General features: G+C 48.5%; 1 protein-coding gene across 2 annotated transcripts in view; it reads right to left on the reverse strand.

The window, feature by feature from the left end:
- UBE2G2 (ubiquitin conjugating enzyme E2 G2) overlaps window positions 1-13,255 on the reverse strand; it is a 50,327-nt gene that overhangs the window by 5,636 nt on the left and 31,436 nt on the right. Inside the window, exons 2-4 of one of the 2 annotated variants that reach the window (XM_019625022.1) lie at window positions 11,139-11,174; window positions 11,001-11,046; window positions 3,000-3,118 (exon numbers count right to left, since the gene is read on the reverse strand). In XM_019625022.1, coding sequence (XP_019480567.1) covers window positions 3,000-3,118; window positions 11,001-11,046; window positions 11,139-11,174 — 201 coding nt within the window. The remainder of the gene's footprint in view (window positions 1-2,999; window positions 3,119-11,000; window positions 11,047-11,138; window positions 11,175-13,255) is intronic. The other variant, XM_019625021.1, reaches the window with a different exon arrangement.

The raw sequence follows: 13,255 nt of genomic DNA on the forward strand, positions 1-13,255 counted from the left end.
CCACCTCCCCAACGTTTGCCTGCAACTCCCAGTGCTCTTCCTGCAAATGCTGAGCTTGGCCACCAGCTTGGCCTCCAGCTCGGCGGGCTGCGTCATGATCCAATGTTTATCCATATGATTCTTCCATCGGTGTCCACCCCTGCCCTTGGCTGTGAGCTCCTGATGTCCAGCCCCGACCTTGTATTCTTTGCTCAGCACTGTATCCTAACAACTCTCAGTAATTGTGGTCAATTATTTTTTTAAAGTACTTATGGGCTGACCAATTTTTATAATATTGGTAGACCAAATAGATCTTCTCAAAAACAATTTTTACCAAATAAAAATAGCACATATCTACGTACAGTAAGGCCAAATTTAGAATCTATCTGTATTAATTATCTGAACATTAAAAGTAATATTATGAGACTATTCTTACTACACAGTCACATAATTCAATCACATGACTGGCCACATCTATTTCTGATACCATATCACAGGCATTGTTCTAAAACTGTGTTTATCTTCAATCTTACTCATTTTTAATTACCCAGTCGTCTTTATAGCTGCATTTCAAGGTTAATCACCTTGAAATCATTGCCCTCTCCAATCAATCATTGACCACAGATATCAACTTTTTTTGTTGTTTTTTGTTTTTTTGTTTTTCAAGATTTTATTGGGAAATTGGGGGAGGGGAACAGCGTTGGGGAATTGGGGAAGGGGAACAGACAGGTAGACAAATTGCTGTTTTGTTCTTCAGTCTAGTTGTGGAGGACGTCGCTTCACTGGCCCATGTTGGTATGATCATTGCGCTCTTCCTGGGTGAAGCAATCGGTCACCAGTCATTCGTTGGTCGCTCGCGGCAGCTCTTGCCCAGTGCCAGACGCTCACGCTGGCTGCCAGCCACTTACGTAGCTCACGGCAGCCCACTGCAGCCCCACTGCAGCCTACGCTATTGCCGGCGACTCACGGCAGCCCAGCTCCAGGTTGAGCTGTTGTTCATCATCTTAGCTGTAGAGGGCAGTGTCACTGGCCCTCATGTGGGATCCGAACCGCGGCCCTGCTGCTCAGAGCTGGCGTCCCAAGCGAGCTCTTAACCAGCTGAGCCACTCGGCCAGCCCACAGACATCAACTTTTGCTTAAGTCATCTCTGAGCCTCTTGGGGGCAGGGCAGGGGGGAGGTCTTCCTTTATCTGTGTCCCCTCCCTTCTTTCCAGTTGTATCTTTCAAAAATGCCTCTTGGAGTTTTAAGCAAAATGTGACTCTCTATTGGTACAATAAACATATATTTGAAAACTCAAAAAAACCACTTTTTATGGAAAATTCCAAACACACACAAAGGAGACAGCAGCGTGATGAGGGCCATGTGCACATGGCACCAGCCTCAACCGTGGCCAGCTCACAGCCAGCCCTCTCCAGAGCGCTCGGAGCCAAGCTGAGCTGATGCCCAGCTCACTGAGGGCGGCACAGCACAGGCCCCGTGAGAAGCCCCACTACCGACATGCACCCACACACTGAACGCCAGGTTCCTGAGAGCTTTGGGACCCCGGTTCCGTAGAGAGGTAGAGAGCGTTCCTGGCCTGCGACCCATCATGAAGACGGAGAAGTCTGGGCGGCGGGGCAGGGGAGGGGGACAAGGTGGGCTCGTTTGTAAACCAAGAGACAAGCCAAAGGCTCAAAAAATTCTATGAAGGGCCGGTTGAGTGGCGCATTGGTTAAGAGTTGGCTTGGGATGCCAGCTCTGAGCAGCAGGACCCTGGTTTGGATCCCACATGAGGGTCAGTGACATTGCCCTCTACAGCTAAGATGGTGAACAACAGCTCGACCCGGAGCTGGGCTGCCGTGAGTCGCCAGCAATAGCGTAGGCTGCAGTGGGGCTGCAGTGGGTTGCCATAAGCTACCGTGAGCGGCCAACCAGAGGCCGGCGGACCAATCTGCCTCACCTGGGAAGAGCGCAATGATAATACCAACATGGGCCAGTGAAGCAACGTCCTCCACAACTAGACTGAAGAACAAAAAGACAGCAACTTCTCTGTTCCCCTTCCCCGATTCTCCAATGCTGTTCCCATCCCCCAATTCCCCAATAAAAATCTTAAAAAAAAAAAATTCTATGAAGTCTTTTGTGGATTAAGTTAGGCTTTAGCTATTTGATACATGGAAAAGTATAGGAAATTGGCTTCAAATAGTATTTCATTGCTACAAAACATATAGGTTATGTTTCTTCTCCACAGCTATTAAGATCATGATTATTAGTGGCAATGATAATCATTTACAAAAAGGAGCATTATTCTAAACATGACCATTGAAACCACAACAATTTCCTTATTAATTCCTGCCTGTATATGAAGAAATAAAAACTTAGCCATTCAGAAATTCTGATCTCTACTAGTAGGCACTTTTTCAACTAAAGTAAGTGAATTTATTTAATTGGGCCGTTTTTCCTCTTTTTAAAAATAATACATGTTTGTTTAAAAAAATATTCACAGAAAGAAAAAAACCTTCCCAGCTCTGAAAGAAAGTCCCTTTGAATGTTTCGGGCTGCGCTTCCAGTTAAACTAATACAGCAGCGGGCCAGCGGCCTGCTCTTCCCGTTCAGCACAGCGTCCCACACCATTAAGCGTTATCCTAGACCACTGAAAACAGCTACGTGGTTTTCTAACATATGGACTAGTACAGTTTAACCAATTCTCTAGGGTTAAAACCTAGGCTGCTTTCCGTTTTTTTTTCCACCGTGACGAAGACCAGCGTAGCCCACGCAGGCTTCCTTCTCACAACCCACCACCAGGAGGACCACCTGTTCAAACGGCATCTACTTTCAGGTCCACATTTTCTTTTATCTACATTAAACTGTCCTTCAAAACTAAAATCACGATGTCCATAGCACCATGATTAACTTGCTGAAGTTCAAAACAAAACAAAAAACACTTTTACTGGCCTATGTCGCCCACTGGAACTAGCTCCCATGGGGACATACAATTTCCAGGCCCCTCCAGGAACCACCGATGACTTCCAAAAGCACTTACTGTTAGGATGAAACATCTCACAGGTAAATCTCATCTTTGGGGGACTTAGCGGGTAATCAAGTGGGAAACTCAGGATGGCAGGGAAAACACCAAACTCAAAGCAGGTGTCTTCTGGGCCCCTAGAAGACATAAAACACACAGACAGAGCTTCAAGGGAGATTTTTCAATGTCCACCACACTTTAGAAATGAATTAAGGAAATCTTACTGCATTACAAATGCACATGAAAAGATTATCCAAATCCTAACGACGAGTCAGTCCTTTTTTTGGTCCTTGTCCCATTCAGCCCGGTTTCATCTTAGGTACAAGCACAGTGACAGAACTGCACTAAGAGAAGAGTGGGGCAGCAAAGCCTCCCTATCACCAGGAATCAGGGGAGAAAAGTGAGGCAGGCACCGCAAGGCCCTCTCTGTGTACCTGGTAAATTACTTAGGACAGAGTGTTATAGCACAAGTTACAGTGAGATTCTATTGCAGCAAACACATGAGGGGTTGAAAGTTGTTCCAAAGGCTATTAATTTTTAAATGTGCCTCAGAAGTGATTTTTGTAACCTTCCAGAAAAGGTAAGCAGCACACGTGCAATGCCCACCAGGCTCCCTGCAGGTCAGGTGTGTGCCCGTGACCAGTGCTGCGAGCCCTGACCTCCAGGCCTGAGCTCGGTGCCACACCCTGGCTGACACTGTCAGCTTAGCACTCACCGTTGCTGGCACGTGCACACCTGTCTGCCTGGGTTTACCAACTCCTCACGTGGAACGTGGCAGAAAGAAACGAAACCACTTCGAAGGTCTGGCCACACTTTAAAACTCTATGTGCGTAAGTTAACACTATCCTGACCGACGTGCGACATCAAACCAGCAGGAGAGAACAGCAAGTGCCACCAGCGCGTATCCTAACAGAGACGACTTGCTCTGCCCCTTCCACCTGTCACATGTCACATGAACTCGAGCAGTTTTCACAGATGTCAGACCACTTTTCCGATGTAAATTTTTATAAGAAAACAACTGCTGAATGACAGCTGCAGATACCGGAACAGCAGCAACTACTTTGGGGTGAGCCATCAAGTCAATACACAAGAAAGGAGCCCCACTCCACCCGTGAGTGGGGAGCCCCTTTCCGTTCATGCCCACATCTCCAAGAACGGCCCTAGCCCAGTAGCCCTACAGCACAGTGAGCACCATCGCAGGACCACGGCCTGCCCGCCAGAGGCGGCTCAACACAGACTTGCCGCTCTGAACGAATTACAAGATAAGACACGGGAAAAAATGTAAATATATTTATTCCAAACAATCTATGTACATTTTTGTTTTTTAAAAGTACAAATTTGAAATCTTGATAAAATTATTTTGATTCAGTGAAATTTAAAAAAATATAGAGATTTGCAAGTATTAGAAACAATATTTGCCTCCACAATTCAAGGAAAAAGACAAAAAAATTTAAAAAAACTGAACAAAGAGCTTTACTTGGTGCTGACACTCAAGGCTTTCGATGGCACCACTGCAGTGGATGCCAGGATGTGGCACGAGCCTGGGGCCCGGGGCCCGGGGCCCGGGCGGTGGTAAAATGGTCAAACCAGGAACAAGGTGAGAAGTGTTCCGTGGAGCCAGACTTTTTCCATTTAAGAGACAAATCTGATTCTGAAAACTGTCCTAGTTACCACCTCTGGGGAAGCTGCAGTGAACAGGCACTTTGTTTTGGAGGGGGTGTCACTACGCGCCAGCCCAGGCCTGGGCCTGAGACCAGGACAGCAAAGCCACAAGAAGAGGGGCGTGGGCAGGCTCCTGACAGAAGGGGAGGGAGCGCGGCTGCACTGCAGGGCAGGGCATCCAGTGGATGGACATGGGCCTGCAGGCGGCACAGGGACAGAGCCGGCCCGGGTCAGCAGGACCACACACGGGGCTGCCATCAGGCCACACCTCTTCTCCAGCTCCAGAGCTCAAAGCCCGTGGGGAGTGCACGCCGAAGGTACTCCTGCCACAGGCCCTTCTGATGCAAGGTGTCAGGATGAAATGGTCTGGTCAAGGTCCTCAATCAGTTCAGCCCCCAGCTAAGAGCAGAACACTGTTCAAAGTGCTTACTCGGAAGGCTGGGCAAACAGATACTATCTTGAAACTCATCACTGCTACTATGTCAGGAATGTGTTCCAGTGTCTCAATATTTCCGGCACCTCTGAGTTAGGCGAGAAAAAAATGCCCGGGTAATGTTTCTGGAATGAGCCAAATGGTATTTGCTCAACATGCTGATAACAGTTCTTTGTTTCTTATAATAGAGCTTTCTTTAAAATTGAAAAAAAAAAAAGTCCACTGGGTCATTTGTAGCCTCAGAAACATGACCAAACGTTTCCTAAAGTGCTCCCACATCTTAGATATCAAAGCTACCCTCAAACACTCTGTTTCGCTACCGTGTGAAACCAGGGTTTGTCCCCCCGAGGCCCTGAGCCAGGACAAGCCTGCAGGGCCCACGCAGGCGGCAGAGAGCCAGCTGACCTGATGGAAAACGCTATCAAGTGAATTCCTGAACCAAGACAAAGAGGCGTAATGAGTGTTGTTTTTGGACAAGTATCCGTGCCAGGCTCCAGGCAGTGAAGAGGTGACAGCCCCACGTCTCCTTCACTAAAGGAGGCCGAGTCTCAAAATCGTCAGGAGAAAAGCACAGAAGAAAGGAAACAAAAACACAGTTGTCTGAGCAAATAGCAATTCCTCAAAGCCTGAGAATTCCTTTCCATCTTACTGGTTAACATATGGCCTGCATCACTTCAGAGCTCTGAGAAAGTATTTATTTACTTGCTGAGACGGGTATTAAAGCACAGTAACCACACTGCACTCTAGATGGAGGGCATGCTTCAAGTCAGACGCAGAGGCGCGGGTGCTGGAGAGCAGCAGCGAGGTCTAACCCTGACGTGGTGCCCAGCCCCCAACAGCTCCCGCCCACAGCCACAGGGGTCTGCATCGTCTGTGACAGCCGGTCCCTTGAGAGCCAGTTGGGGTCGCAGAAATGCAAGTGAAAAACCGTTCCTCGTTGCTGTACGTTCTGACAGGCGTCTAGGTAGCAAACAAAGCCCACGGGCCTGCACAAAGAAGGGGACACGGTGGCAGAGCACCCTGAGGAACCCATGTGTGAGCTGGGAGCAAGCTGCCGCCCACCTGCACAGTCCAGCTGTGAAAGGCAGGCAGGTGTTGAAGAAACGGTTTCTGTTCTCTTTTTCAAATCTGTCACAGCACATGGACGAAATGCCTCAGACACGCCTCTGACAGGGTTTAAATAACGGGAGACTGTAAACCCATCCATCAGCACTTGAACTGGGTTAATAACAGACGGTTATTCTCTGAAGATATAACCACGTGAAGCATGAGACAGAAAGGCACACCACCTCATGCATGCAGGCGGGCACTCGAGGAGACCAGGACAGCAGCTATGCCACGCCGTGGTCCCTGGATTTTTGATGCCAAGACAATTCAACGCAGAAAAGTCTATTTTCAATCCACAGTGCCAGGACAATTGGACATCCACATGCACGTCCTACCTGATGCCACACCCCAAATTAACTCAAAATGGATCGGAAACCTAAATGTAAGAGCTACAGATATAAGACTTCTAAGAGAAAACTTTTGTAACCCTGGGTTATAGCACACCAAAAGCGTGATCCATAGAAGAAAAAACCTGCTACACTGCACGTCATCAAACTTCTGCGCTTCAAAAGACTCCATTAAGAAAATGAAAGAAAAGCTGCAGACTGGAAGAAAATACTTGAAAATCATATATCTGATAAAGGACTCATATGCAAGATATATAAAGAATGTTTACGACTCAATAATAAGAGGACAGCCTAATTAAAAAATAGGCAAAAGTTCTGAAGTTCACCAAAGACAACGTGCGAATGGCCAACAAGCCCAGGAAGACCCTCCGCAGCATTTAGTCCTCAGGGGACTGCGGACCAAACCCAGAACGAGGCCCACTTCACTCACACCCACGAGGACACCAGCAGTGGGAGAGGAGGGACACACACCGCCTCATGCTGTTGGTGAGGAGGCAGAATGGGGAGCAAGCTACTCTGGACAAGGGTTTGGCAGATTCTTAAAGCATTAGACACACTTCACGCTCCAGCAGCTCCACTCCAGCCAAGGGAAACGGAGCTGTGCTTCCACAGTGTCCGTGAGCTGGCCGGTGCACACCCAATGGGGCACGCGCAGCACTGAAAGGAGGGAGCCAACTCCAGCGCTGAGGGCCAGGCCAGACACGAGGGTCGGGGAGGTGAGGAGTCCAGCTGCAGGGCAAGGCCAGGAAAGGCGCGTCTGTGAGTTACAAAGGGGAGCCGAGCTGCCCACAGCTGAGGGCGGGAATGGGGGCTGGCCGCAAGTGGGCCCCAGGGCCTTCTGGGAAACGTTCTGACCTGCACTGTGGTGATGGCTGCCAAGCCTCTGCATTTACTGAGATCACTGGTGGGCATACTACCACAGGAAAACCGATGGCACGTAAATTCCATATCAACAAAGCCACAAAACCACCACAGTGGGGGACGGCATCTCAGGCCATTCCAGGGGTTCCCGACCCCAGCACTAGCTGCCTCTCGGGCACAGCCCTGTGCCGTCTGTGGGGTGTTCAGCAGTGTCCCACCAGATGCCAGCACCGGGGCTCCCCGACTCCCCGGTTGTGACAGAAATGTCTCCTCCAGACACTGCCAAATATCCCGTGGGGGCAAAATCGCCCCCAGCTGACAGCTGGCCTAGACCTATTGCTCCATAACCTGTGGCGTCCACTCCGTAAGGGCTGGCATGCCTCTCTGCCAGCATGCAGACTCTGCCTGAGCTTCCTTAGCGCTCCACGGCACTCCATGGTAATGACGGACCACAGTGACGTGGACAAGGAGGTGCCCACCTTGACTACTGCAATGATGCTGCAGTGCGCGTCCTCGTGCCGAGGCCGAGAGCACTTCTGCTGGACACCTTCCTGGGCTTGGGGTTGCTGGGCCAGAGAACATACGATACAAACTACAAACATCGATTTTAATAGCTCAGGTTTATTTTCGTAGGCACGACGCTGACGAGACGCTCTGTGCGTCTTCCGTAACCCAGGAAACCTGACACAAGTAAGGGTGGCTGCTGTGACCGTGGCGCCCATACCTAGTGTAAGCTGAGCACAGTCCTAGGAGAAGCCACAGCCTGGGAACCCCCATGTCCACGGTCGTAACCCATCTGGGACCCAAACATGGCACAGTAACATGCGTGCAGTCAGCCGAGGGTCCTCAACATTCGGGATGGGGACTTCCTTCTCACTTTACCAGAGCCGACAGACCCTTCTGGTCTGCACAGGGAACAGCAGCTGGACCAAGGACCAGGCAGGGAGGTCACCACTGCCAGCTGCTCTGAGAACGCTGGGGCAGTCCAGAAACGGGCAGCAAAACTCCACGGGCCTTCACGCCTTTCCTGACCACTGCGGATGAACGGCCGCCCTGCAGCGCAGGACCCCCTGGGACCTAGCGGCGGCTCCAGGGGAAGAACGTGCCCGCCCTCTGCAGCAAAGCACCAGGACAGCTCCCCACGCCACAGCCAGGGTGAGTGAGGCCACACAGGCCAGAGACCTGGATGTGAAGCCACAGCTGAAAGGATGCTGAATCTCTCTGTATCGATTCGAGTACGTGAAGCTCACAGAGGCAGCATGGCTGGCCCAAGACCACACAGCCCAGTGGCCCTCGCGCAGTCAGATGGAAGCCCCAAGCCCTTTCCTACTGGGTCACAAGCTCCAGCTCCTAAGCTCAGCCCGAAGTCATTAAAGTTCTTCGTCACTTTTAATCAGAGAGCAGGATGTGGCCATCCCTTGTTTGGCTCTCCCTTGCTCATTAATCTATTGAGCTCCGACCCCAGTCCCCAAATCTCGACTTTCAGGGTGGAGGTTGGGGGTCATCTGACATGCCGGTGCCCACGTGCGGACAAGGGCCCTAATAGAACAGGCACTCGGTAGTTCTTGTTCAAACAGGAGAAAAGGTGTTTTCTTCCCAGGCCAGCTGAAAAGAGATGGGGGCCCCATAGGTAAGCAGGGCTGCAAACCCTGGAAATAGGGCTTTTATAAACACTGGGGCACAGAAGAAACTCAGACACAGTCAAGGAATAAGAAGAAAGAAAAGAAAACCTATCTCTAGGAGGGGGACCCTGCCAGCTGCCTGCCAGAACGGCAGGGAGAGCCGAGCCAACGGGAGGACCTAATTCCTTAATCGACGTTTGCAGCGCGCTGGTGAGTGGCCTCTTTTTTGTGAAAGGGTCTGGAACAGGACCAAATCCCACAGGCTCACCAGGTCCTGAAGCAGGGGAATTCCACACTAAAGCAAAGCCTATTCACACACAGAAGTGCTCTACTAAAAAAGAGCTCTAATGACTTTTTAAGACACGTTTTCAAAATACTGGTTTAATTTTATACTGTTTATCTAAAATTAGTAATAGTTCCCCTAACAGGTTATTAATAATGCACACTTTAAAAGCCACAGTGGAAGGCTCATACGCCCCTTAAAGGCCTTCTACTTAAGTCTGCCGTGATTGCCCGCGAACCACCATCTCCCAGGGAGATGGCCTGTCAGGTGCCCCCCGGCCTCTGCACTCAGAAAAACCATCCGATAACCCACCTACGACCAGGCCTGCTGTGTACCTGTCCGTGTCAGCAACAAGGAGCGTGCGTGACTTAGGAAACGGAAAAAGGTAGGTTACAAGTCAAGTTCACGTGCTGTGGTCTCCTGTTTCTTTCAAAACAAAAAAGAGCTCCAGCTAACACGAGTGCACAGAGCCATGTTCCTTCAGAGCAGGACACCGCGGGCCAGCTCACCGTCCAGAGAACTGCGTCAGGAGTGACAGACACAAGAAAGACCATATTTGACACAAGTTCAGGCTGCAAAGGCATCCCCATGCCAGGGACCCTGGGACACAAAGTGCAGCGAGCACACAGGCCCGGCAGGGAGGTGCTGTGCTCCCTCTGGGCAGTGTGTGCTGGGGACTGTTAAAATACTCTGCTTATCAAAGAAACTCATCTTTTTCACATCAGTTTTGATGTACTAATCTAATCTCCACAGACAACACTGGGCAGCAATCTGTTTCTCAGACTAAGGTGAATGTTAGGACCGTGGGATGTGAGCACTGGGCAAATTCAGAAAGTCTGGTGCTGTTTAAAATTACCCCCTCAAACCAGAATCCACACTTGCTGCAGTGAACTCCCCGCTTCTTCCAGTCCCTCCCCACTAGAGCACCTCACCCAACATGAAAACTTTCTAGCTAATTACAGATCTCATTTCACTAAGGAGAAAACCGACAGACTGATGATAACTTCGACTCCTTTAACGTCACCTAACCACACTTGACTGAAATGCACTACCAAGTCTACGAACAGCCGAAAAGAAGACAGACGAGGATCCTGGGTCCCAGGGCCTTAGAATGCTCTAGAATCAGAGGTCCATTTGCTTCTTTCCAAGCAACATCACCGCAAGTGAAACGTCATGAAATCCAGTCTCCATCTTTCCAGAATGGGGCCAGGAACCACACTGCTCATCTTAGAGGAACTGAGCATGTCTCGGGGTCAGGGACCACGGAGGGCCAGATGAGGCACACAGCAAACCAAGGAGCAGAGGGAAGGAGAAGACAGGTCCTGGTGCACAGGTGGGGCGGGGCCCAAGCTGCGCCCACGGGCCAGGGCGCCGCCACCCTCCCCCCCCAAGCCAAAGCCACCCATACTGTTTGAGGCTAATCCAGCACAGCCACATGACATTCAAAATTTGCTCTTTTAAAACTCTACAAATATATAATACTCACTAAACCTTTTACTGATGCTAAGGAAACATTTTCATTTCTTTTGGATAAATGTCCGTGTTGTCTTCTGCTTTCAGATGAAAAGACTAGAGAACTAAATTAAACTGATGCACTAAGCTTTTATTTTCCAATCGACACTTCAAGCACTGGCTGCTGAATATGATGCATATGTCTAATTTCCAGTAAATTCTGAAAACTAATAACACGTATGATTAACTTACATGATCAATGCCTCCCATTCAAAAAAATTCTCTTCATTCATGGGGCCTGCAGGAAAAGAAAAATGTCCACATTGTAACTCTGAAGGCAACTTTGGCAATTAGAAGTAAATTATTAAAAGGTTAACTTTAGTACCTCACCTGCCACAATTCCTTCTGGGGGGTTCAGTGTTAATTCTACAAAATTAAAAAGTAAAACCATTATGAAACAGAATGAATGCAATATTGGCATTTTAACAAAATAACTGTAGAGTGTACAAGACTATAAATTACATGGTATACATACTAACAGATTAAAATTCTTTGTCCAAAGTGAATGCCTGCTCCAGTTACATTTTTATTAGTTTCAGGTGTACAAAGCAACATACTAGTTAAGACATTTACACCCCTCACAAAGTGATAACCCCCCTCCCCCAAGCTACTACACCTCTGACATCGTATATAACTGTTACAATACCATTGACTATCTTCCTTTCGCTATACTCCACCTCCCGTGAATGAATATATATATTTTTTTTCTTATAGTTGACATGCAATATTATTCAGCGTCAGCTTCAGGAGTACAGCACAGTGGTCAGGCATCTAACACAGTCTATGAAGTGACCCCCGCCCCCCCACCCCGATAAGTCCAGTGCCCATCTGGCTCCTTGCATAATCTTTACAACATTGTTGATTATATTCCACATTCTGTGTTTCATATCTCTGTGACTATATCATGTCTACTAATTTGCTCTAATCCCTACACCTTCTCCCCTAGCCCCTCCTGTCCAGTTACATTTCTGAGAAAAACTACGTGATCAGTTCTTTAGACCAGCAAAAAAAAGTAGAAACCCTTCCCATTTACAAATGAAAAGACAATCAAAAGGGGTTAACTGTCTTTCCAAAATACTCCTGCTGGTTATTTTGACTAAAGCTCATAAATCAAACACAGTACATTTTTTTCCAACTGAAAGGTGTCTCCTGTCACTTTGAGGCAAACTAGGGATGCGGGCCAGCGAGTGCTGAGGCTCCTAACACCAGACACTGCACCAAGCACCCGAAGCTCCCACCTCCAACACCCTCCAGACTATCAGACTCCAGCACTGAAAGTAAAAGGAGGAAGACTTGGTCAGCAGCGGCATTTCTCAGCAATTTAAGATGAGTAGCTGTCGAAAGCCTAGAGGCCCAACTCTGCCACTTAGAAGCTGCCACCAGGAAATGTCGACTAGCCTCCTCATTTTTATGTAGCAGGCTCCACAATGAAGCCCACCCTGTGAGCCAGTCTGCAGAGGCGAAGGGAAGGTGCAAGTCCTGGGCCAGAGGGGACAGCACAAGGGGAGGAGCAGGACGCAGCCGCACGGCCTGCGTGGCTTGTGCAGGGAGTCGCTGAGATAAGAAACAGACACAGATGACCAAGGCCATAAGCTGGTTCTCGGAAGAGACAAAGTTACCAAATCCCCGCCACAGAAACATAAGGCACAGGACTGGAAGAGAGGAAACAATTGTCATTGAGCACAGATGCTGAGCCAATGTACACAGAAAGTCAAAAGAGCCTAAAGGTAAATGATTAGGAAAAGTCAGTTTGCCAACGCTGCTGAATAGGTCGATGCATATACAAGTATAACTGAGTTGTGTTTCTATGTATCAGCAAGTTAGAAAAGGAAAATCTACAGAAGGTACCAATTATAATAGGAAATATGTAGAAATAAGTATTTTAGAATTTGTACAAGATCTGTAACTGCTGTGAGAGACCTCATTAAACAGAATGGACCACGTTCAAGGGTAAAAATTCAGCATTATGGTTATCAATCCTCCGCAAACCCAATCTGTAGATTCAATGCAACCTCAGCCAAGATCCTAACAGGTTTTCTTGGCTGAATTTGACACATTTCAAAAGATAAATGGAAATGCAAACGACACTAATCTTTGCAGAGTTAGGTGAGAACTCTAAGGGCCAGGGAGGCTCCCTCTGAAGCCACAGTGCACTGTGTGTGACCTGGCGACTGTCACCTGGGGCAGCTGAACAGAACGGAGTGCCCAGAAAAGACCTATAAATGCAGGGCCACCTGGAAAGCACTGCTGCAGACACAGGCCACAGGACTGCCTTTCCCACAAGTGGCGCTCATCTTTAGACCAGAAAAAGGAGACTTTTGCCTTATTTCACACTACATACAAAAATCAAAATTTGTAAGAAAAAGGAAAGAAGGGACACGTGACATAATAGAAAAAAATAGAGGGTGCCAAAAAAATGTATACACATTTTCAGAAAGGAAAAAACT

The sequence above is a fragment of the Hipposideros armiger genome, unplaced genomic scaffold (assembly GCF_001890085.2).
Source record: "Hipposideros armiger isolate ML-2016 unplaced genomic scaffold, ASM189008v1 scaffold_612, whole genome shotgun sequence".
NCBI classification, from domain to species: Eukaryota; Metazoa; Chordata; class Mammalia; order Chiroptera; family Hipposideridae; genus Hipposideros; species Hipposideros armiger.